General features: G+C 40.4%; 3 protein-coding genes across 9 annotated transcripts; 2 read left to right on the forward strand and 1 right to left on the reverse strand.

The window, feature by feature from the left end:
* Positions 1-2336: 2336 nt before the first annotated feature.
* On the forward strand, positions 2337-13858 carry Lrr1 (leucine rich repeat protein 1). Of its 6 annotated transcripts, none has more exons than XM_071607873.1 (4): positions 2338-2928; positions 5993-6094; positions 7917-8351; positions 11221-13858. In XM_071607873.1, the coding sequence occupies exons 1-4, from the start codon at positions 2716-2718 to the stop codon at positions 11377-11379; spliced, it is 909 nt and encodes a 302-aa protein (XP_071463974.1). In that variant the 5' UTR covers positions 2338-2715; the 3' UTR covers positions 11380-13858. The 6 variants fall into 6 exon arrangements, with proteins under 6 accessions (XP_027785368.1, XP_071463974.1, XP_027785366.1 ...); XM_027929565.2 differs by having other exon boundaries at positions 2342-2928; positions 7917-8638; XM_027929566.2 differs by having other exon boundaries at positions 2343-2928; positions 5996-6094; positions 7917-8638.
* A 3180-nt stretch (positions 13859-17038) lies between these two features.
* Positions 17039-18389, reverse strand: Rpl36al (ribosomal protein L36a like). 2 transcript variants are annotated; one of them, XM_027929522.3, is made up of 2 exons: positions 18281-18389; positions 17039-17487 (listed from the first exon to the last, which is right to left on the reverse strand). In XM_027929522.3, exon 2 carries the CDS (start codon positions 17454-17456, stop codon positions 17136-17138), a length of 321 nt encoding a protein of 106 aa, XP_027785323.1. In that variant the 5' UTR covers positions 17457-17487; positions 18281-18389; the 3' UTR covers positions 17039-17135. The 2 variants fall into 2 exon arrangements, with proteins under 2 accessions (XP_027785323.1, XP_027785324.1); XM_027929523.2 differs by lacking the exon at positions 18281-18389 and adding an exon at positions 18173-18274.
* A 62-nt stretch (positions 18390-18451) lies between these two features.
* On the forward strand, positions 18452-21685 carry Mgat2 (alpha-1,6-mannosyl-glycoprotein 2-beta-N-acetylglucosaminyltransferase). The gene has a single exon (XM_027929521.3). It carries the CDS (start codon positions 18962-18964, stop codon positions 20303-20305), a length of 1344 nt encoding a protein of 447 aa, XP_027785322.1. The 5' UTR covers positions 18452-18961; the 3' UTR covers positions 20306-21685.
* The last annotated feature ends 782 nt before the right edge of the window (positions 21686-22467 follow it).

Consider the following 22467-nt stretch of genomic DNA (forward strand, 5'->3'; position numbering starts at 1 on the left):
CTGAATTAGACAGGCAGTCAGTGTAGATAGTGAATCAAGTCAGGTCTCATCAAGGAGGCCAATTTTGAGTGAGTCTGGGAAGTTAGAGACTGATCCTGAGGGATCTTATCAAGAACCTGCCCCTGCTCCAACCAGTAGCCAAGGTAACGGGTCCCAGGAATTCCTCCTCCCTAGAGGGAGCTATAAGGTTGTTCACGTGTCTTTGGCTACTCCACCCTGCCCTTCCCCCTTCAGCCCACCTGTTTCCCACCTTTTGGCCCTCCCACCAGCATTCCTGGGCTTAGTCTTGTAAGGGGGAAAAGGCAGGAGAACAAAGGAAGCCTAGGACATATAAGAAGGGTAGAACACCTTGCTTCTCAAGACACCAGGATACCCTTCTCCCTCTTGGGACAAGTCTGTGTTACCCCTTTTTAAATAAACCCTGCTTTATATGCTTGCCTCAGGGTGCTTCTCTAATGTTCAAACTTCAACATGTGGGGAAGTAAGACTCATCACCGATAACCCGCAGTATCAATAGAATCCTCTGCTTCACCAATAGCCCACTAAGGAAAAAAAAAACTTTGGGGATACTCTAGAATGTCAGATCCAAGTATTTCAACTATTAAAAACTAAGTGGACTAAGGGGAAGATGTAGAAAAGAAGAATGAGGTCTCAAAAACTGATGTTTACTTTATTTCCAAATATTATCTTATTTAAATTTACTTAATAAGATAATCTTATTTTTCAAAATTTTGCAATCCCACATTTCTTTTGAAAATCTGACAAGAAGATAATTGGTAGCTCTATGCCACTGTTCCTCTCTAACATCACCATTGAACTGTTATGTGATTTGCATATATTTAAACTATTTAACATTTATTTACTGAATTCATGCTTTAGGAACATAAGTGACACCAAATAAAACATGGAGGCTTTAAAAAAAAATCTTTATTTTTGTTAAACCATGATGCAAAGAAAAGACTGGCCAGGGCTGTCTTTCCCAAAACCCGTGGGAATTTAAGACAGCATGGCATCTCTCTAGGAGCACAGCTTTATAGCACAGAAAGTTGCAAAAAGGGAGGGTGTCTTAAGAACTTACAGATAACAGAATTTTGACAAGCATAACACAAAGGCAGGTAGTAGGTTAATGGTCCAGCACTTAGGGAGTAAATTTAGATCTCAACATCAGAATTAATGAGGCTCCACTAGAGTTTCAGAGAGGGTTGTTATCTGGTCAGGGAAAGCCAGGCATGGGTGAGTTCAAGGCACAGGCAGGCATTCCAAGCAAGTTTAGAAAACACAGTAATTTATAGTAAAGCCGAAATTAACTTTTCATGCCTTTGTGATGGGATGGCTCCCAATCTTAAGAGGGAATTAGGCTGGGTCTATCAATTTTTATTCATTTCTAATCTATTTAATTAAAATTACTATGGCTTTTACAAGTTTTAAGATGTTCCTGGCTCCCAACTGTACCTACAGGTTCAGAGTATATTTAATGTAATATTCCCTTAAGGCTGGTGTTTTATTATTTTCTTTTGTTATTATCCATTCAAAGAACAAAAATAAGACAACTCCCACAAAGGCTGTCTGAAAATTCTATGGTATCATTTTAGTTTTCCCCGTTTTTATGAGATTAATGTTGCTAAACAATGAATAGTTTCAATGCTCTACTAGGTGTACATGTACTAAATGGAGGGTGGTGGTAATTTATTGTCTTAATCCTTATTTTCCCTGAACCAAGTACTATTTTCAGAATGCAGAATCCACAGGTAACACTTTAGGCTCAATTATTGTATGTAAACAGAAATGCTCATTTAAGGACGAATCATGAAATCGTCACAGTTTAACTGAAAAACTGATATTTCAGAACGCGAATTCACAATTACCAAACTACAACTTACACAAAATAGAATGTTTAATACCAGGCCAGAAGTGAGAGAAGGGAAGGGAGGCTCCCGGAGCGCAAACCTTAAGGTAGCCAGACTACGACCCCAGACTATGGCCTCTTAAAGTCTGTGGCCCACGCGCCTTCCACATCTCAGTCCGCGCCCTTCCAGGGGCTCAATAAAGGAATAAGGAGTGGGAAGGGAACCTGGGGTCTGGACGATCTTTCCTAGTCTCGGATGCAGCCAAGTCAATCACTGCATTCAACCCACCCTCCGTGGCAAAGCAAGATTTGTTTAACCGGAATTGCCAAGTCAAATACTGTCATTTAAAGCTTCGCTCTGAATTGACAGGTGTCGGATTCTAACTAAAGTGGGCCACCAAAACGCCAGCCCGTCCTCCCCAGGAAATGCCGCGCCCTCGCTGGCTTCTGGGGCAGCTCGTAATTTCCCCATAAACAGAGGGATGCCTGCCTAGCTTTGGGAAACTCAGCGGTCAACCGTGGAGACTGTAGGAATCGGTACCAAACAATAACAGCCACGGCAGCCAACTGCACCTCTCGTGAGAGAGGACGTTGCGCCCTCGCCTGCCGCCGGTTTCGAAAGCGCGAGCCAGGTCCTGAGAAGGCCGATGACGGCGCTCCCCTGACCGGCGACCACAGGAAGGGCTCTGCTGGACAAAGAGAGTGGACGCGGCTAGCGCTGGACGCTTAAACCCAGTGCTGTCGGCTCGTCCAACGACAGGCGGATCCGCGGGCAGCCTTCCTGCTCTAGGACCCCGGCGGGCGCGGCGTGGCGGGAAGGAGGAAGTTTTAAAGCGGAGTGACTTGATTGATGCCGCCGCCAGGGCGAGATGAAGCTGCACTGCGAGGTGGAGGTGATCAGCCGGCACTTGCCGGCCTTGGGGCTCAGGAACCGAGGCAAGGGTGTCCGAGCTATACTGAGCCTTTGTCAGCAGACGCCCGGGAGTCAGCTGCGGCCCCGCGCGAGGGGCGAGCCTGGCAGCCCGCGCCCCGCCTGCCTACTAATCTCTACCATGAAGGACAAGCGCGGGACCCGCTATGAAGTGAGTGCAGATGGAGCGGGCAGGCATGCCAGGGGAGTCAGGCGCGCGCTGAGTCTCAGATCAACCGCCGCATCGGCGGTTCCGGAACCCGCTTCCGCTTTGGGGAGCTCGGCCCGGCCCCTTTGTCCCACCACCACCCAGGCCTACAGTCTTGTGGGGCTACTTACCCGCCCGAAAACTTCTGAGAATGCACCTTTTCGTTGTTTTTCTTGCCCATTTCTGTGGCTGAATTTACGTCGTCGTTATTCAGTAGTAGAAAGCAACCCCGCCCTTTTAAATCCTCTAAAATGTCACTGCGTGAAACAACTGCAAGTGAAGCAGCTAATTTGAGGGAACAGTGAAGTAACTGCACTTTTATATGGTAAATTGTGTTTTTCCCAACTTCTTTTTAAACAGCCGCCTTTAAGAGATAATGAATAGCATCCAAAGTCAGTAGGCCCAATTAGTACAATAGTAAAACTGTACAGTAGTGCTTTGGGTTGCATTTTCATATTTTTATGTAAGTTATTGGTTATAATGTCCCCGTTCCCTCTTTTTTAATGTTTGACCTGATTTCTTAGGCCCAGATCTTTTCTGTAGAGCTGTGACAAACTCTAGAAGCTGTTAGAAGTTGAAGTTTCAAAACTTTCAAATATAGATTTCTTTATAAAAATTCCGTTTCTTCTATTACCAGGCACTATATTATTTTGTGAAAACAGAATATTTTCATAGCTATTACAAATAAAACCAAGCAAACAATTCATCATCCACCTTGCTTCTAACTTTGGGTATTATACAATTTCTAGGATTATTTTTCCTTACATATTATATTCCACAGTGAATACTTAGTTGAGGAAAAATAGTGTTACTATCATAACCACCTAATGTTTGCTGTAAGTAGCTGAAAGTCTAAATTTTGATGGAATCACTTCTTGCAATTTTTTTTTTTGAAAAATTGAAAGAATTTAGAAATTACTCAACATGTTATAGTTCAGAGAACCATTAAATGTCAGAAGGAAACTTGTAACTAGAATTGGGCCTCTCTTTTTCTCCACGATTAAGTTCCCCAAAACTGACCTTTTTCATGCCCAGTGTAGGTATTGTCTCTTTAAAAAACTCATAATGTACTTTTTTTTAAGTTGTCAATAGACTTTTATTAAATTTGTTTGTATGTGGTGCTGAGAATTGAATCCAATGCCCCATTCGTGCCAAACACTCTACCACTGAGCCACAATCCTAGCCCCTGTACTCTCCCTTCTTAAATTTTTGCTGCATTAATAGACAAGCTGGTCAGAATCCTAACCAAATTTTGTTGTAAATCTTTAGTTGAAGACTTATTGTGTGCAGGGTGCAATGCTAGAAACTGTGAGATAAGAAACTTGACTTAATCATAGGGAGAAACAGAAGCCACTACTTATAATACAAGATGGGCTATAATAAGTGCTATTACTAAACTATTAAAAAGAAGAGAGATGAATTCTGATTACAGGAGCTTGAGAAGGTTTGGCAGATATGGTACAATAGTACTCAGAACCTAGTAGGTGTTCAATAAACATTGGCTGGATGAATTAAGGTAATGCCATACCTGGGCCATGAAGAATAGACATTAGTACTAACTGTGGGACATTTTACTTTCCTGCGTTGTGACAAGCTACCATCCATCTGACTAAACCTGTATCTTAGCTAGTTCTTTCCTTAACTGTGAGTTCAAATCTACTACCTACTGGAGATCTTACTTGAATATGTTTCAAATTTTCAATTCAAAATATCTAGAAATTAATTTTTCTTGTCACCCTAAACCTGCCTTTGTCAGTGTTCTACAACTCATTAAATAGCACTACCATCCAGAAACCTTAAAGTTTTTGCCTCCCTATATCCATTATATCATTGAATCCTTTGAATTCTACTTCCTAAGCATTTTTCATCCCAGCTCTGAACTATCACTTTCCTGGCTAGTCTCTTAAAAGGCTCTCCTTCCTTCTTCCATTGTCCCTCCTCTGTCCCATTCTCTTGTTCCTCATAGTTCAGGCTTTACCCTGCAGTTAAGGGAATTTTTAAAAATAAGAGATTTGATCATGTTTCTTATTTTAAAAGCCTTCATTAGGCTGGGCATGGTGGTGCACACCTGTAATTCCAGCAGCTGGGGAAGCTAAGGCAGGAAGATCACCAGTTCAAAGCCAGCCTCAGCAATTTAGCAAGACCCTGACTCTAAATAAAATACAAAAAAGGTCTGGAGATGTGGCTCAGTGGTTAAGCACTTCTGAGTTCAATCCTGTATACTCCCCTGCATCCCCGCCTGCCAAAAGAAGAAGAAGAAAAAAAACCCACAGTGGATTTCATTATTCTTAGGGTAAAGTCTAAAATTCTTAATATACATTACAAAGTCTTTCATTGTCTGATTTCTTCTTATCCTTCCATACTCTTCTGCCTTTTCTCCAGACCTCTCCACCATCTTGAATTACCTTCTTTCAGTTCCTCATAGTTGTCAAGCTTTCCTTTTCCTCAGGCTTTACCTTTTTCCTCCTAGGAATGCTGTTCCATCCATTTTCCTTGCATCTGTTGCTCAACATCACCCAAATACTTCTAATCTCACCTTTAAGGTCACCTTCCTATAGACTATGTAAGATTTCCTTGCCAAGATTATAGCAGCCTACACGATATATTTGTCATGCTTATAATTACTTTTTAAAACTGTCATATCATACTGTCAACTCTAAGTGTAGTTGCCATGTCAGTCTTATTCACTACTATGTCTCAGCCTGTATCATAGTATGAGGTACATAGTGGCTTCTCAATAAATAGTTGTTGAAGTCTAAAGCAAATGTGACATCAATCGTGAAAATTTGTTGAGTACTCATTATGTGTCAGTTACTGTTCTAGCTCTGGGAATACAGAAATAAAAAAGACTCAATTTCACCTGTCATGGAATTCTTTTATAACCTAGTGGGAGGCAACTGTAAAACACCCAGACTTAAGGACTAAAAGCCCAATCAAAACATGGTAAAGTAACTGGTACATTCTAGTTGTAGTAAGAATTATTGAATAACAATACTATTTTTGTCCTTTTTTCCCCATTGATTTTAAGCAGCTAAAGGAAAACATTGAGCAGTTCTTCACCAAATTTGCAGATGAAGGGAAAGCTACTATCCGGTTAAAGGAGCCTCCTGTTGATATCTGTCTAAGTAAGGTATGGTATTGAAAACAGGTTAGGTTGCTTGACTCTGTTTTCTTTAAAGAAGAAAGCTATTCCAGCATTCTGATATCTCACATAGCTAAGTAAGGGAGGATTCTTGCAGGTATGTTGAAGAGGCAGCTTCCCAGATATGCTTGTGTGTATTTTTTGCCTTAGGAGAGAGCAGAGGCTGCCTTAGGGAGGCTCCAAAGACAAGGAGGAAAAGTAGGTTTGCCTCTGTGCCCAGTATAGATAGTGTTCTTAAATTGGAACTGTAATGGCAAGTAGCACAGGACTGCATTTTTGCCACCTAAACCTCATGTTACAAATTTCATTTTAAGCTGAGTACTGTGGCACATGCCTATAATCCCAGTGGCTCATGACTTGGGAGCTGAGACAGGAAGATTGCAAGTTTGAGGCCATCACAACCCTGTCTGAAAAATTAAAAAATAAAAATTTAAAAGGGCTGAGGGTGTAGCTCAGTGGAAGCATGTCCCTGGGTTCAATCCCCAGTACCACCAAACAAATTTGATTTTAAAAGGGGGGTAAAATGCAACGAGAACCATCTCTTTTGTGTTTTATTTACTATAATCATTTTTAAAGTAACTAAACCATTAAAAATGTTTTAAAACCTATTTTCTTTGCCATCTCTCACCCCTTCTTTCTCCTTCCCAGAGAGTAAGAGCAATATCTTACTCAACTTTTTTTTTTTCCCCACAGAGCTAGAGATCAAACCCAGGGCCCTCTGCAAACTAAAGTAAACACTCTGCCACTGAGCTACATTCCTAGCCTGACTGATTGATGAATGGATAGATTGATGTATAGATTGATTGATTCTGTAGATTGAACCCAGAGACGCTTTACCCAGAACTGTAGCCCCAGCCCTTTTTGTTTTTTGAGACAAGGTCTTGCCAGGTTGCTTAGGCTTCTCAAACTTATGATCCTCCTGCCTCAGTCTTCCAAGTAGCTGGGATTACAGATGTACACCCCCATGCCTGGCTCCTGCTCAAAATTCTTCAGCAATTTCCCACAGCTTGATCATTCCCTCCTTGTCTTGATATCCAAGCTCATTCACAATGTATCCTAATACTATATTATATTTCCAATATTCTACACAACTCCCACATTCCCACAAAATAGGAATACATAGTTTTTCAAAGTTCATTTGTCCCTCACTTATAAATTTTAGGAAACTTCTAAAATATCCTATAAGTATTAGCTATTTTTATTGATGATTGAATTCAAATGCCACTTTATAAGTGATTTCTCATTCTCTCCAGCTGGATCTCTACCTTTTGTATTTTCTAACCCTTAGCCACATCCCCAGCCCTGTTTTTGTATTTTATTTAGAGACAGGTTCTCGCTAAGTTGCTTAAGGCATCGCTAAATGGTTGAACTAAATTTGAACTTTTGATCCTCCTGCCTCAGCCTCTGGAACCTCTGAGATTATAGGTATGCACCACTGTGCCCAGCTACTTTGTTGTTTTTGAGAAGAGCCATCTCTTTGTTCAACTCCTAGTATCTGTGAATGGCATCCTGAGCATTTTGCATTACATACGTAAGCATGGCCTATCTCATTTTTATACTCTTAACAATTCTCCCTTTGAATAGTTTTATTTAGACTGTTTATGCTAAATATAATTCTCAAATTTTTTCAGAAACTTTTAAAATTGAAATTTAGACCAAATAAAATACTAAAAAAAATATTTTGTACAGCCAATTTCAATAAAATAATGTGTGACTTTCATATATAAATGCAGGATTTGTTATGGGAAGAACTAGCATATGTGTTATCTAAAAATGAATTTATGATCTTATAACTTTTTTATTTATTCAGGCCAATTCTGGCAGTTTGAAGAGTTTCCTTTCAGCTGTGAGACTGGTTCATAAAGGCTGTGATATCAACGCATCACTTTCCACACTCACACCAGTGAAAACATCAGAATTTGAAAAATTTAAAACAAAAATGGTTATCACTTCCAAAAAGGACTATCCTCTAAGCAAGAACTTTCCATATTCTCTGGAACACCTTCAGGTTTCTTATTGCGGGCTTGTTCGAGTTGACATGCGTATGCTTTGTTTAAAAAACCTTAGGAAGTTGGACTTGAGTCACAACCACATAAAAAAGCTTCCAGCGACAATTGGAGACCTCATGCACCTTCAAGAACTTAACCTGAATGACAATCACTTGGAGTCATTTAGTGTGGCCTTGTGTCAGTCTACACTCCAAAAGTCACTTCGGAGTTTGGATCTCAGCAAAAACAAAATCAAGGTACTCCCTGTGCAGTTTTGCCAGCTGCGAGAACTTACAGATTTAAAACTTGATGATAATGAATTGATTCAGTTTCCTTTCAAGATAGGACAGCTAGCAAACCTTCGTTTTTTGTCAGCAGCTAGAAATAAGCTTTCATTTTTGCCATGTGAATTTAAAAACCTATCCCTTGAGTATTTGGATCTTTTTGGAAATACTTTTGAACAGCCAAAGGTCTTTCCAGTTATAAAACTGCAAGTGCCATTAAGTTTATTGGAATCTTCTGCACGAGCCATACTATATAATAGGTAAGACTTTCATAATAATTAAATTTGGATCTTTGGTAACATTCTGATATTCTTATCATTCAGAATAATAGTCAAAGTCTAGCATAGCTTCAAGTGCTGTGTACAACCTGACCCCTTGCTATGATGGCCTTTTTGTTGTTCCTTACCTCTGCTTGGAATGGTTTTCAGGAAATTCTCCTACTCTCTCCCTCACTTCATTGAGTTTTCTGCCTAAGTACCATTCCAGAAAGTTCTTATCTGTCCACCTTATCAAAAGTTGTATTCTTCACTTCCTTCCTCCTTACATGGCTTGGTTTTTTGGTTGTTGTTGTTTCGGGGGTGTCATAATATTTATTACCTGACATTATATTTTTTTAACATATTGTTTCTTTGTTGTCAGATTTTCTAATAAGCATGTAAGATCTATGAGGGCATGAATTTTTCTTTCTTTTTTTTTTTTTGTATCAGAGATTGAACCCAGGAGCACTTAACCACTGAGCCACATCCCCAGCCCTTTTTTGTATTTTATTTAAAGACAGGGTCTCCCCAAGTTGTGTAGGGCCTCACTAAATTGCTGAGGCTGGCTTGAACTTGCGATCCTCCTGCCTTAGCCTCCCAAACCACTTGATTCCTGGCTTTACCCTTTTGTTTGACTTTAGCAAGTTAAACCACTGGAATTACAGGTGTATACCATTTGAATTTTGTTTTATTCTCCATTATTTCTTTAGGGTCTAAAACATGGGATGCTCTGCTTCTGGCACATAGTAGGCCCTTCATAAATAGAATGAATGTCATTGTTACTCAAAGTGTGGTCCTCTGAGCAGAAGCAGCAGCAGCAGCATCACCTACCAACTTGTTAATTAGGCAAGTTCTTAGACTATGCCCCAGACATACCAGGATCTGCCTGTGTTTTATTGAGTCCTCCAGGTGATTTTGATGCACCCTTAAATTTGAAAACTCCATTATGGCATAATGGTAAAGTGTGTAGTCTTTAGAGTTAGATTTGGGTTTGAGTCCTGGCTTTACCCTTTTGTTTGACTTTAGCAAGTTAAACCTCTTGATTAAATTTGCCCATCTGTGAAATAGAAATAATAATATTAACTTTACAGAGTTGTGAAAATAAATGAGCAAATGCAATGCCAAAGCATTTGGCATAATAGAACAACTCGGTAGCTGTTGGTTCTCTTCCTCTTGACTTTGAACACTAACTGCAGCTCGTTTCATGAGACTCTAAACTCCAGTTGTTCATTTTGCTCATGCTTCTTTTTTTTTAAATATTTATTTTTTAGTTATAGGTGGACACATATTTGTATGTGGTACTGGGGATCGAACCCAGTGCCTCACGCATGGTAGGCGGACGCTCTACATCTGAACCACAGCCCCAACCCTCATACTTCTTTCATATAGGTGTGGAAATTAAGATGATAACCAAAATATTTTTGAATGCCTATAAAATGGTAGGATGATCATATTTCTCCTTATTAACGGTTCAGGGAATCTTTTAAAAATTGACCAAAGTTAAGAATTGAGAAAAATACACAAATGAGTAAACAGAATTTTTGCATACTTTATTATTCTTACAGACCCCACTAAAATCCATTTCACTACCCTTCCATTGCCGTCTCCATCATTAAGAACTATTATTTCTTGACTGGGGTTGTGGCTCAGTGGTAACTTACCTGGCATGTGTGAGGCACTGGGTTCGATTCTCAGCACCACATACAAATAAGTAAAATAAAGGTCCATCAACAACTAAAAAATAGTAAAAAAAAAAAAAAAAAAAGGAAGAAGAACTATTATTACAAAGCAGTGGTTCTCAAACTTTACTTTGCACTGAGGATCTTTTAAAACTTCAGATAATCAGTCACCACTCTGTAGATGAATTAAATCAGATATCTGAATTTTTCTTTTATTCTGGGGATTGAACCCAGGGGTGCTTAATCACTGAGCTATATCCCCAACCTTTTTTTTTTTTTTTTTTAATTTTGAAACAGGGTTTTGCTAAGTTGCTCAGGCTTACCTCAAATTTGCCATCCTCTTGCCTCAGTCTCTCAAGTATCTGGGATCACAGGTGTGCACCACTGCATCTGGCAAGAAATTCTTAATTATAGCTAGCTATACATTGGAATCTCCTGAGGAATTTAAGAAAACAAAACTGGGTCCTACATTCAAACATTCAGGCTGAGACAGGAGGAATTGCAAATTGAGGCTGGGCAACAGCATGATCATGTCTCCAAATAAAAATAAAAAGGACTGGGGATTTAGCTAACTGGTAGAGTGCTTGCCTAGCAAGGCCCTTGAGAGAGAGAGAGAGAGAGAGATGTATATGTATATATACACACATATATTATATTTACATATATAAGTAAATTATACATAGGTGTGTGTGATAGTGCTATTAAGTGGTCATGCTCAAAGATACTTTCATAGTTAATTAGTATATTTGTCCACACTTTTCAGGAAATTACAATATACTAAGTCCCCTTAATTGTAATTTTATTTTTCCATCATTATAATTCAGTGTACAAATAATTTCTTTGTAATATAAAAGTCTGAAATCTAGTTATCATAAAATATGTCTTTAACATTGTTTTTTCCAATAGGATTCCATATGGCTCTCATATCATTCCTTACCATCTTTGCCAAGATTTGGATGCTGCAAAAACCTGTGTTTGTGGAAGATATTGTCTGAACTGTTACATTCAAGGAACTACTACCATGAATCTCCACTCTGTTGCTCACACTGTGGTCTTAGTAGATAATATGGGTGGTACAGAAGCACCTATTACCTCTTACTTTTGTTCTCTAACCTGCTATGTAAATTCCTCTGATGTGTTAAAGTAATAGGTGATGCCACAAAAAGAAATTTCATTTAGTTATAAGTAAGCTTGGGATTCCTTTGTGACTTATGATTTTGCACTGCCAAATTGGAAAAAGGGAAACCTTTATTTATTTATTTTTTCCCCCCACTGGGGATTGAACCCGAGGGCACTTAACCACTGAGCCACATCCCCAGCCTTTTTTAAAATTTTATTTAGAGACAGGGTTGCTTAAAGCCTCGCTAGTTTGCTAAGGCTAGCTTTTAACTCATGGCCCTGCCTCAGCCTCCCAAGCTGCTGGGATTACAGGGTGTAGCACCGTGCTAGGTCCAAGGGAAGCCTTTTATATATACTTACTCGGGGAAAAGAATGTGTGTTATGCCAACATTTCAAGTCACTTGACCTTAAAACTTTAATTTCATTAAAACTGATCTTAATATTATTGTGGGGTTAACTTTTTATTCATTTATTGCAGTATTGATTTCACCATAAAGTTTCCAGATTTGTACGGTTGGGTTTTAATGTTAAATAGATACTAACCCCAATCATTCTAATTGTAAGAATGTTCATGTCACCTTTCTGTTTGAATATCAATTAAGGGAGTATTATTATACATAAAATACACTTTGGAGGACTAATTCCAAATAATAGTGAAAACTTATTATTAAACTTTGCACATATTAAGTGTCCCTAATCCCAAGAGTGCTCCAAAATCTAAAAGTTTTTGAGCACTGACATTCCACAAGTGGAAAATCACACCTGACCTCATAACAGGTTGCAGTCAAAATGCAGGTACCCCATTGTTGATGAGACTACAGACTAGTACAACCACTCTGGAAAGCAGTATGGAGATTCCTCAAAAAACTGCAAATGGAACCACCATATGACCTGGCTATCCCACTCCTTAGTATTATTCCAAAAGAACTAGAAGCATACTATAGCAATACAGCCCCCCCCCCCATTGTATAAAGCAGCACAATTCACAGTAGCCAAATTATGGAATCAATTGAGATGCCCATCAATAGATAAATGGATTAAGAAATTGTGATATATATACACAATGGTTTTACCTAGCCATAAAGGAGAATGAAATGGCATTTGGTAAATGGGCGGAAATTATTCAGCCTCGGGAAATCGAGGGTCAAATGTTTTCTTGTCATGTAGAAGCTTGAGCAAAATAAAGGAAGGAGGAGGGGAATATCAGAAATCATACAGAGATCAGTAGAATAGAAAAAGGAGAGGGAAAGGGGGAGGGAGGGGAGTGATGGGAAAGGGGAGGAAATGGGGAGTGAATTTTTAAAAATCATGCTATGTGCATATATAAATGTATACTAGGAATTTCACATTTATCAGAAAGAACCAATAAAAAATGAATAGATGAGCAAAAGGAAGATCATTAGAGTAAAGGAAGGAGAATGGGGGTAAGGAGAAGAGTAGGGCAAAGGTGGGGAATGTGAACTGAAATGGAATTCCATGTATTATGAACCCAACTACTATGTTTAACTATAATGTTCTAATAAAAATGAAAGTATGCTAAAATAATGTATGAAATTACCTCCAGGCTGTGTATAAAGTGTAAGCATATATATGTAATGTCTCCTTATGTATAAAACAAATGAATTGTGTTTAGTCTTGGGCCCATCCCCAAAATATCTAATTTTGTCTACACAAATATTTTAAAATCCTGGGGAAAATCCAAAGCTCTTCTGGTCCCAAGCATTTTAGATAAGAGATACTCAGTTTTAAGTTGTTAAGCACTTCATTTTTGGTGTTTTTACATATATTATTCTATATACAGAATTATATTCACCAAGCATTAAGTAGGAATAGAATAAAGCTTTTACAAGTTTTAGAATGCCCTTCACATAATCTTTGTTTAATTTGTAGTTTTTTTACTTTTAGGGTTGAGTGAGGTAGCAGAAATTTGCCATTTTTACTGATTACATTCTGTACTTAGTAGATTTTTTTTGTCTTTTGACTGTATTGGGGGTTTTTTTGCTATTAAGTTTGTGTAAGTTTTTAATTTAAAAAGTGGTGGCAGTACACCAGCTAAAGAACAATTTGATCTAGGACAGAGAATGGAAAAGGAACTGACTTAATCCTGGGAAACAGAATCAGTACTAACTCCTATCCTGTTCATTCCCACTGTCCTACTTCAAATCATACTTTCCGCTAGACCATTGCAATAACCTCATAACTGTGTTTTGTTTTTTGAAAGAAAGGGGAAAAATTACTGGAAAAAAACCTTCTAGTATTCACATATTATTTGGGCTTGTAGGTAGGTTCCCTCTATTATTGTTCTTATTGCAACATTTTTATTGTTCTTTTTGTCTTGTGTGTGTCCGTGTGTGGTGATGGGGTGTTGCAAGGGGGCAAAATTGCGACATATGCAGTCAAGGGGAGAAATAAAGAATGTCCATGAGCTTCTGTGCCTTTCAATGCTTTATTCACTCAAGTTAATACAATTTCATTCTATAGGTTCTTAATCAAGAAAACGACAATCCTTAGTGCTAAGGCACTGCAATAGACATAATCAATTCATAGCAAATAATGCTAGATTAATTCACAGCAAACAATTCTAGATTAATTCTAAGCACTGCAAAACACACTTAATCATGACAGGCTAATGACAGACATTCCCTCTGCATGCTAATTTCAAAGGTCTTAAACCTTAGGCTTTATGTCCAGCAGATGCACACTCACTTAGACCCGGGTGATCAGCTCCAGAACCAAGGCAGGCTTTTCCTGGCGTGGAGTGGACAACAGGTTGGGGGGGTGGCGGGTCATAGGGAGGAGTTTCAGCTCTCACCAGGGTCCAGAGGAGGTTTTGAGAATGGTGAGGATCAAGCAGAGGCTCAGGAAACAATGACAAGTGATGGAATGTCAGGTCCTCATCAGGCTTTCCAGCTCAAATGCATCCTTGTTTCAGCTGGCTGAATCCCTGTTCATTAGCTCTATTTATACTAAGTTTTTGGGCTTTTGACCCCCCCTTTCAATCCTTATCAACTACCACCAGATTTCTCCATGACATCATTTACACTGGGGTCAGAAACATTAGGTCTGGTGATCTCCACCCTGATCTTTTTGCCTTTCCCTCTTACCAGGTGAGGACAGCCTGCCAGGGTGAGGGGAAATAACTTGTTTGAGGCCTTACTGGAGGGCTCTGTGGGTGTGTGTCCCTGGTGAGACTGCAGGTTTCAAACTGGAGTTTTTTAAATGGAGTTGCTTAGGCTCAGGCCTAAGGCCATACTCAACATGTGGATTTAACCCAGGGATGTCACTGAGCTCTACCCCCACCTTTTTTACTTTTATTTTGAAGCAGGGTCTTGCATAATTTTCAGGCTGGCCTCAAACTTGCCATCCTCCTGCTTTAGTCACTGGATTTACAGGCATGTAGTACCACACTTATATCTAGAAGACTCTTTGAGAATTACTCCTTCATTTTCCTAAAATGTTTCTCACTTTGGGCATTTTTTTCCCCCTTAAAATCCAATATTCATGAGTGATTCTATTTCAAATGTTTTTTTTTTTTTTTTTTTTAGGTACCAGGGGCACTACACCCCTGAGCTACATCCCCAGTCCTTTTTATTTTTTGAGACAGAGTCTCACTGTTTCTGAGGCTGGTCTTGAACTTGCAACACTCCTGCCCCAGCTTCCCAAGTCACTTGGAGTACAGACATGCACTACTGCGCCTGGCTGTTAGGACACTTTCTTATTAAAAACTTTATTCAGATGTGACCATTAAAACAGTTTCTTCTCAGAGCTGACTCTGAGACCAGATACTGGTTGAGGAATAATTGAATGAAAATGTAAGTTTGTGCCAGGTGCAGTGGCACACAACTGTAATCTCAGCCTCTTGGGAGGCAGAGCCAGGAGAATCACAAGTTCAAAGCCAGCCTCAGCAACTGTGAGGCGCCTAGCAACTCGGTGAGACCCTGTCTCTAAATAAATACAAAATAGGGCTGGGGATGTGGCTCAGTGGTCGAGTGCCCTGGAGTTCAATCGCCAGTACTAAATAAATAAATTTTTAAAAAGTAAGTTTGTATTGCTAGTGGCAATTTGAATTCTAGCAAAAAAACTTTACTTTTTATTATAAATTCACCCAACATACACAACATCCTCTTTTACATCATCTGTTACCATGTCAAACTGCATTCTGAAAATATCAGAAATAATTTTCATTAAGTTTTAAATTGCAAGCAACTCTGATTAGCAATGATGAAATTTTATGCCCGAGACTGGACTCATGCTTTGTCCCGTGTATCCACAGTGTATACTTCCTATTATTCTGTAGTCATCTGTTATATCATACAACTGTCACAATGCTTATGTCCAAATAACTCTTATTTTCTCAATGGCCCCTAAGTGCCAGAGAAAATCTCGGCAATTTTATTACAGTGTTAACTGATAAGAGGACAGGAGGTTAAGGGAATAATTCTATAAAATGGGTCCACTGTGCTGACTCCCACATGCTTTCTTTTCCAAGGAATGATTTACCTGCAGCCCTACCTGGCTGGATATATCATATTCGTTAGCAAAGTTACCTGTTATCTGCAGTATATGTCATATACTGCAGAAATGCGGGCCCAAAATAATGTCCGTAAGAGTAATTCAAGCTACCCCGAAGGGGAGATTATGTGACCCTTTTCATAGGCCAGATCCTGAAACTCAGGAAGAATTCCTCTATCTATAATGATTTATAATTAAGAATTTATATAAGTCAGTGTAGTTTCATGGCAAGGGGGGGGGGGCCTTGAAAATCTGATATCATCCTAATGCCAGTCAAAAGTGATGAGGTGGACCTGGTCAGGACTCTTATGGAAATTTCTCTGGGGTCCCCAATAAAACTGGAGTATAGGAGGGCTGGGGTTGTAGCTCAGTTGGTATAGCATCTGTCTTGCATGTGTGAGGTACTGTGCTTAATCCTCAGCACCACATAAAAACAACTTAAAACTGGAGTATAGAAGCACACTGTCCCTTTCCTCTGAAAACCCACTTTCTCCCTTGAGTATACCCTTGCACTTTTACATGGATACACTCAAGGGAGTGTATCCCTTCTAATAAATTCTTCCTGTTACTCTGAGCAATACATCTGAAATCTGACTGTCATGAGCATCAGGGTTCTAAGGGAGTTCTTGCTGCCTCAGTTTCCTGGTAGGCCCCAACCCTGTAAACACAATCATAATTTTTATTCTTACCATTATGCCAAACTTATGAATTAAGCTTCATCCTCTATATATGAATGAAAAAAACTTTGGTTTCAGTACTATAAGAGTACCAGAGATCTTGTAAGTAACCCCAATTGATAATGGATGGCTACTGTATATGTGAATTGACCAGAAACAAAGAAGGAAATAGTACTCTGTGCATTTTCCCCTAGAACATGACTTATGTCTATAACCTGGTTGTAAAATTCAAGGCAGGATTTTCTTATAAACACAAAATTCCAATTCGTGGAACTAATTTTAAATAGAATTTCAGAAGAGGATAAACCTTAATTCACTTTCAAAGAATTTAAATTAAGAACCACATTCTAAAGCCCTAACTACATTAAACATGCAATTTTGAGTAAACACACACACACTCACACAAAAGGTTTAGGTATGATTATATAATTGTCATTTATTTCCCTACAGGTAATTTTTCTAGTTTCAGTATTTTCGCATCAAAATTAAATGGGGAAAAAAAAATCAAAAAGTTTAAAACTGGATCACTTGGCCCTTTCTCTTCTTGTCTCCTCCCAGTTCAAAATGCTTGCATCTCTTGATGGCCAGCATCCTCTTGGACCTGCAGTTTGGTTCAACGCATTCAAGTCTTAGCACAATCTTCTTCGTGGTTTTAGCCTTCTTGCGGAAAATTGGCTTTGTCTGCCCACCATAGCCACTCTGCTTCCGATCATAGCGCCTCTTTCCTTGGGCGTAAAGGGAATCCTTGCCCTTCTTATACTGGGTCACTTTGTGAGGCTGGTGCTTGCCACACTTTTTACAGAAAGTCCTTCGAGTTTTAGGTACATTGACCATCTTTACAGCAGAGGTGTCTACGCGATGAAAACTGTAATAAAGTATTTAACGTACCACACATTAAACATTTTGAAAAGTGAGACGTTTTATACAAATATTTACAGAAAAAAACAGCATTCATAAATCAGTAATGTATAAGTTTAACAAATACTCATTTTCTCCATGGATAACTGTACATACAAGTGCACACTTTTAGAATATTGGACAAGGTTGGGAATGCAGCTTGGTGGAACAGCGCTTGCCAAACGTGCGAGGCCCTGGATTCAATGCCCAACACCTTATGCATAATTAAATTACTGGATTATTTATAGAGCTACTCACTAAACACACGAGCATCAGCACTGGGAGTAATCAGTACACACAGTTGTCTATAGAAAGTGTGCTGCCCAGAAAGAAAAATGCAGTGTTTACCCAATTTTCTTCCAAAGAGGGTAAAGACAAGAATTTCCTTACGACTCCCTCCCCCCACCCCCACTTCCTCCATTTTCTAGCTCCTGGGTGACTGATGCAATGCGGGATATAGTAGCTTCTGCTACGATCCGCCCTGTTCCTTCTCCAAGAATCACACCGGTCTGGTTTCACGATTTCCCTCCGAAGCACCGTCACCCGTCAGCATCAGGGCTGACGTGTCCTTAGCCAGGCGGCGTGCCTCGCGGCCCAGTAGCCGCCATGCCTACACTCCTTTCCTAACCAGAGAAACCAATTCTTAAACTCACCCAAGCCAAAGCAGCGGGTCTCGCCTTCCCTTTCTTACAAGGTCCTTCCCCGGGTTCTGAGCAATGGAGACTCGTGTTTAAACCGCTACAGTCCAGCTGCTAACTTACCCAGAGATCTCGCGGCCGCAGCCCTCGCCTCGCCACGCTCGCGCCTTACAGGAAAGGGAAGAATGGAGCGGAAGTAGGAACTGAACTTGAGCGACAGGACTGCGAGCCAATAGGCAGCTGGCTACTACGGCCAGTCGCCTCCGGACGCGTCTGGGAAGCGCCAACCAACGGCCTATGGGGAGGGCCCAAGGGGTGTGGGCCAAAGGGCCGTGGCGCTCCGCGGGCCAGTACCGGGTTGTCAGAACGATCGCCGCGGTAGTGGGGCGAGGCTACGTGGTCGCTCAGTCTTGGTCGTCCGGGACCCGAGTCAGGATGAGAGCGCAGAGGACACAGGGCCGCTGGAGGCGCAGGTAACGAAGCTGGGGTGCGGTGGGCTTGCGGCTGGGCTTCTTCCGGGACCAGTGGTGCTGAATGGAGAGGACCGAGAAGACGCCGAGCCGCGGCTCCTAGCGGCGGGGCCGCTGCAGCTGCCGGGCGAAGATGTGCGGATCCCGGGTGACTTGGGGCAGCTGAGAGCCTTCGAGCCCCAGGACCCCCGAGGCCCGAGATGAGTTAGCGGGGCAGCCGCGGGGGCCAGTTCCTACAACCACAGGCCGGGGCGATCGCCCTCCCGCCCCTTCCTTGCAGAGGCCGACAGCTCCTTTCCGCGCCCTCCCGCCCGTGCCCTCGGCTCTGGAGACCATGAGGTTCCGCATCTACAAACGGAAGGTGCTAATTCTGATGCTCGTGGTGGCAGCCTGCGGCTTCGTCCTCTGGAGCAGCAATGGGCGACAAAGGAAGAACGAAGCCCTTGCCCCGCCGTTGCTGGACGTCGAGCCCGCGCGGGGCGCGGGAGGCCGGGGTGGGGACCATCCCGCGGTGTCGGTGGGCATCCGCAGGGTTTCCAACGAGTCGGCGGCTCCACTGGTCCCCGCGGTCCCGCAGCCGGAGGCGGACAACCTTACGCTGCGATACCGGTCCCTCGTGTACCAGCTGAACTTTGATCAGACGCTGAGGAATGTAGATAAGGCTGGCACCTGGACCCCCCGGGAGCTGGTGCTGGTGGTCCAGGTGCATAACCGGCCGGAATACCTCAGACTGTTACTGGACTCACTTCGAAAAGCCCAGGGCATTGACAACGTCCTCGTCATTTTTAGCCATGACTTCTGGTCGACAGAGATCAATCATTTGATCGCTGGGGTGGATTTCTGCCCTGTTCTTCAGGTGTTCTTTCCTTTCAGCATTCAGTTGTACCCCAACGAGTTTCCGGGGAGTGATCCTAGAGATTGCCCTAGAGACCTGCAGAAGAATGCAGCTTTGAAATTGGGGTGTATTAATGCTGAGTATCCTGACTCCTTCGGCCATTACAGAGAGGCCAAATTCTCCCAAACCAAACATCATTGGTGGTGGAAGCTGCATTTCGTATGGGAAAGGGTCAAAGTTCTTCGAGATTATACTGGCCTTATACTCTTCCTAGAAGAGGACCACTACTTAGCTCCAGACTTTTACCATGTCTTCAAAAAAATGTGGAAATTGAAGGAGCAAGAGTGCCCTGAGTGTGATGTTATCTCACTGGGGACCTATACTGCCAGTCGTAATTTCCATGGCATTGCTGACAAGGTAGATGTGAAAACTTGGAAATCCACAGAGCACAATATGGGTTTAGCCTTGACCCGGGATGCATATCAGAAACTGATTGAGTGCACAGACACTTTCTGTACCTATGATGATTATAACTGGGACTGGACTCTTCAATATTTGACTGTATCTTGTCTTCCAAAATTCTGGAAAGTACTGGTTCCTCAAGCTCCTAGGATTTTTCATGCTGGAGACTGTGGAATGCATCACAAGAAAACATGTAGGCCTTCCACCCAGAGTGCCCAAATTGAGTTACTCTTAAATAATAACAAACAGTACATGTTTCCAGAAACTTTAACTATCAGTGAAAAGTTTACTGTGGTAGCTATTTCCCCACCTAGGAAAAATGGAGGGTGGGGAGATATTAGGGACCATGAACTCTGTAAAAGTTATAGAAGGCTGCAGTGAAAAAAAAGTCAATTACAAAAGCAAAAGTGACAGTCTTCTATTTTTGATATTTGTCTCAACAGGATATACAACTGAATAAAAGATTTAGGAACTGGTTTCTGCTTTAATACAAAAAAATTTTTTTTTCTTGTAAAAGGTGTCCAAATATATAATATAATAATCTTTTCCAGTTATATCTGATTAAGATGTAAAACAAGTTTTCATTTTGGGAGTTGAATTTTAAAGCTCAGTCTGTCTCTGTTAAAAGTAATGATTATTGTTAATTGATATGAGGGAAGAGGGAAAGTTTTATTTAAATTGCATCTGTTAATCTTTTTATCTGAAACTTTGTATACTTTTCCACTTTCAAAAACTTATTTTAAGTACAGCAAATTTAAAATTGATAGCAGTAAAAAAGTGTTACAATGAAATCACAAGAGTATTAATGGAACAACCCAGTTTCACTCTTGACACAGTTATTAGGAAGGGATTGCTTCACTGGTTGAATAATTCAAAAGTTATATTTGCTAAACACCCTGTCAGAACAGTCATTTTCAGTATTACTGATTCCTGTATATTGTGTTAAGATTTGCCTGTGCTTTGGAACCTTCATAGAACACACTTTCTTTTGGAATGTATTTGATTGATAAGCAAGTTTAAACATTGTTTTCACCTCAGTGTAGAAATACAATGGATTTGATTTTTTTTTTTCTTTTAGTGTACCAAAATAAAATACTCATTTTTGCATAAAAAGGTTCCTAATCATTTTGCAGAACAAATTTTGTTTACTCCTTACACCAAATTTAGTAAAGATATTTTAAAAGTTTTGAACTTTTAAAAGCATTACATCTTAATATTTACTATCTATACATTGTATAATAAGTTTGAAATAAAACCCTGCTCATGACAGTGCATTCACTGTGGAAGAAACTATTTAGCTTTCAAATTAGGCAGGCATACATAATAAACAAAAAAGCTGCTGTGTAAGAGAAATACAGCCTAAATTGTTTTTTAAGGCCAGAAATGATACAAAGTTCAGTTGTGCCAAAGTGCAACACATTCTAGTGCCAGCTTTAACTCACCTGTCGCCAGTATTAGGGGTTGAACTCAGGAGTACTCTACCACTGAGTTACATACATTTCCAATCTTTTTTATTTTTGTATTTTTAGACAGGGTCTCCCTAAGTTGCCTATGCTACCCTTGTGTTTGAACTTGTGATTCTTATGTGTCAGCTTTCAGAGTAGGTGAGGTCACAGGCATGCACCACCATGCCTGGCAAGGTACTTTTAAAAAAAGATGGATACAGTAAATAATAGGTAACAGGCTTAAAATTTACTCCATATTTTGTATACGTTTCCCTTATTACTACATTCAATAAAAAAATTTACTCATCAAAAGCTATATTCTGTGTAGATAATACTATTGGTTGTTTCAACCTAAGAAAACTTTTTTTTGTTGTTGTTATCAGTACTGGGGGTTGAACCCAAGTACCTCATGTATGCTAAGCAAGTGCTCTATAACTGAGCTATATCCTCAGCCCTCAACCTAAGAAAACAGTCTCAAATTTCTATTGCATCAACTTAAGAATGTGGTTGAAAAATATATATGCTCATCTAAGGTGAGACAGTTCCTTTGTGAGCTGCCTTTTTACTACCTTCACATCCCAATCTAGTGCCAGTATTTTTCTTTTTTTGGTGGGGGGTGCATAAGGGAGGTACCAGGGATTGAACTCGGGAGCATAAACCACTAAGCCATATCCCCAGCCCTATTTTGTATTTTATTTAGAGATGGGTCTGAGCTCTTTAGTGCCTCAATTTTGCTGAGGCTGGCTTTGAACTCTCCATCCTCAGCCTCGTGAGCCTCTGGGATTACAGGTGTGCGCCACTAGTGCCAGTTTTTGTCTGGAGATTATAATTACCAGGCTTTATACCAGTTTTTGATCCCTGACCTGACATCTCCAGTTTAAATGACTAAAGAAATTAGGCCATTTCCAGAATTGAGCTAAGACCAGAGTCTGAATTAGTAGCTATGTTTAGAACAGGACACAGCAGCCAGTGGCCTTGTGTTTAGTGATTAGATCAAGTGTTTTCCTCTGTTTTCATGGTATCCTAATTGTTTTTTTTTAATGGATACCTTTATTTATTTATCTTTATGTGTTGGTGAGGATGGAACCCAGGGCTTCA

The sequence above is a fragment of the Marmota flaviventris genome, chromosome 2 (genome assembly GCF_047511675.1).
Source record: "Marmota flaviventris isolate mMarFla1 chromosome 2, mMarFla1.hap1, whole genome shotgun sequence".
NCBI classification, from domain to species: domain Eukaryota; kingdom Metazoa; phylum Chordata; class Mammalia; order Rodentia; family Sciuridae; genus Marmota; species Marmota flaviventris.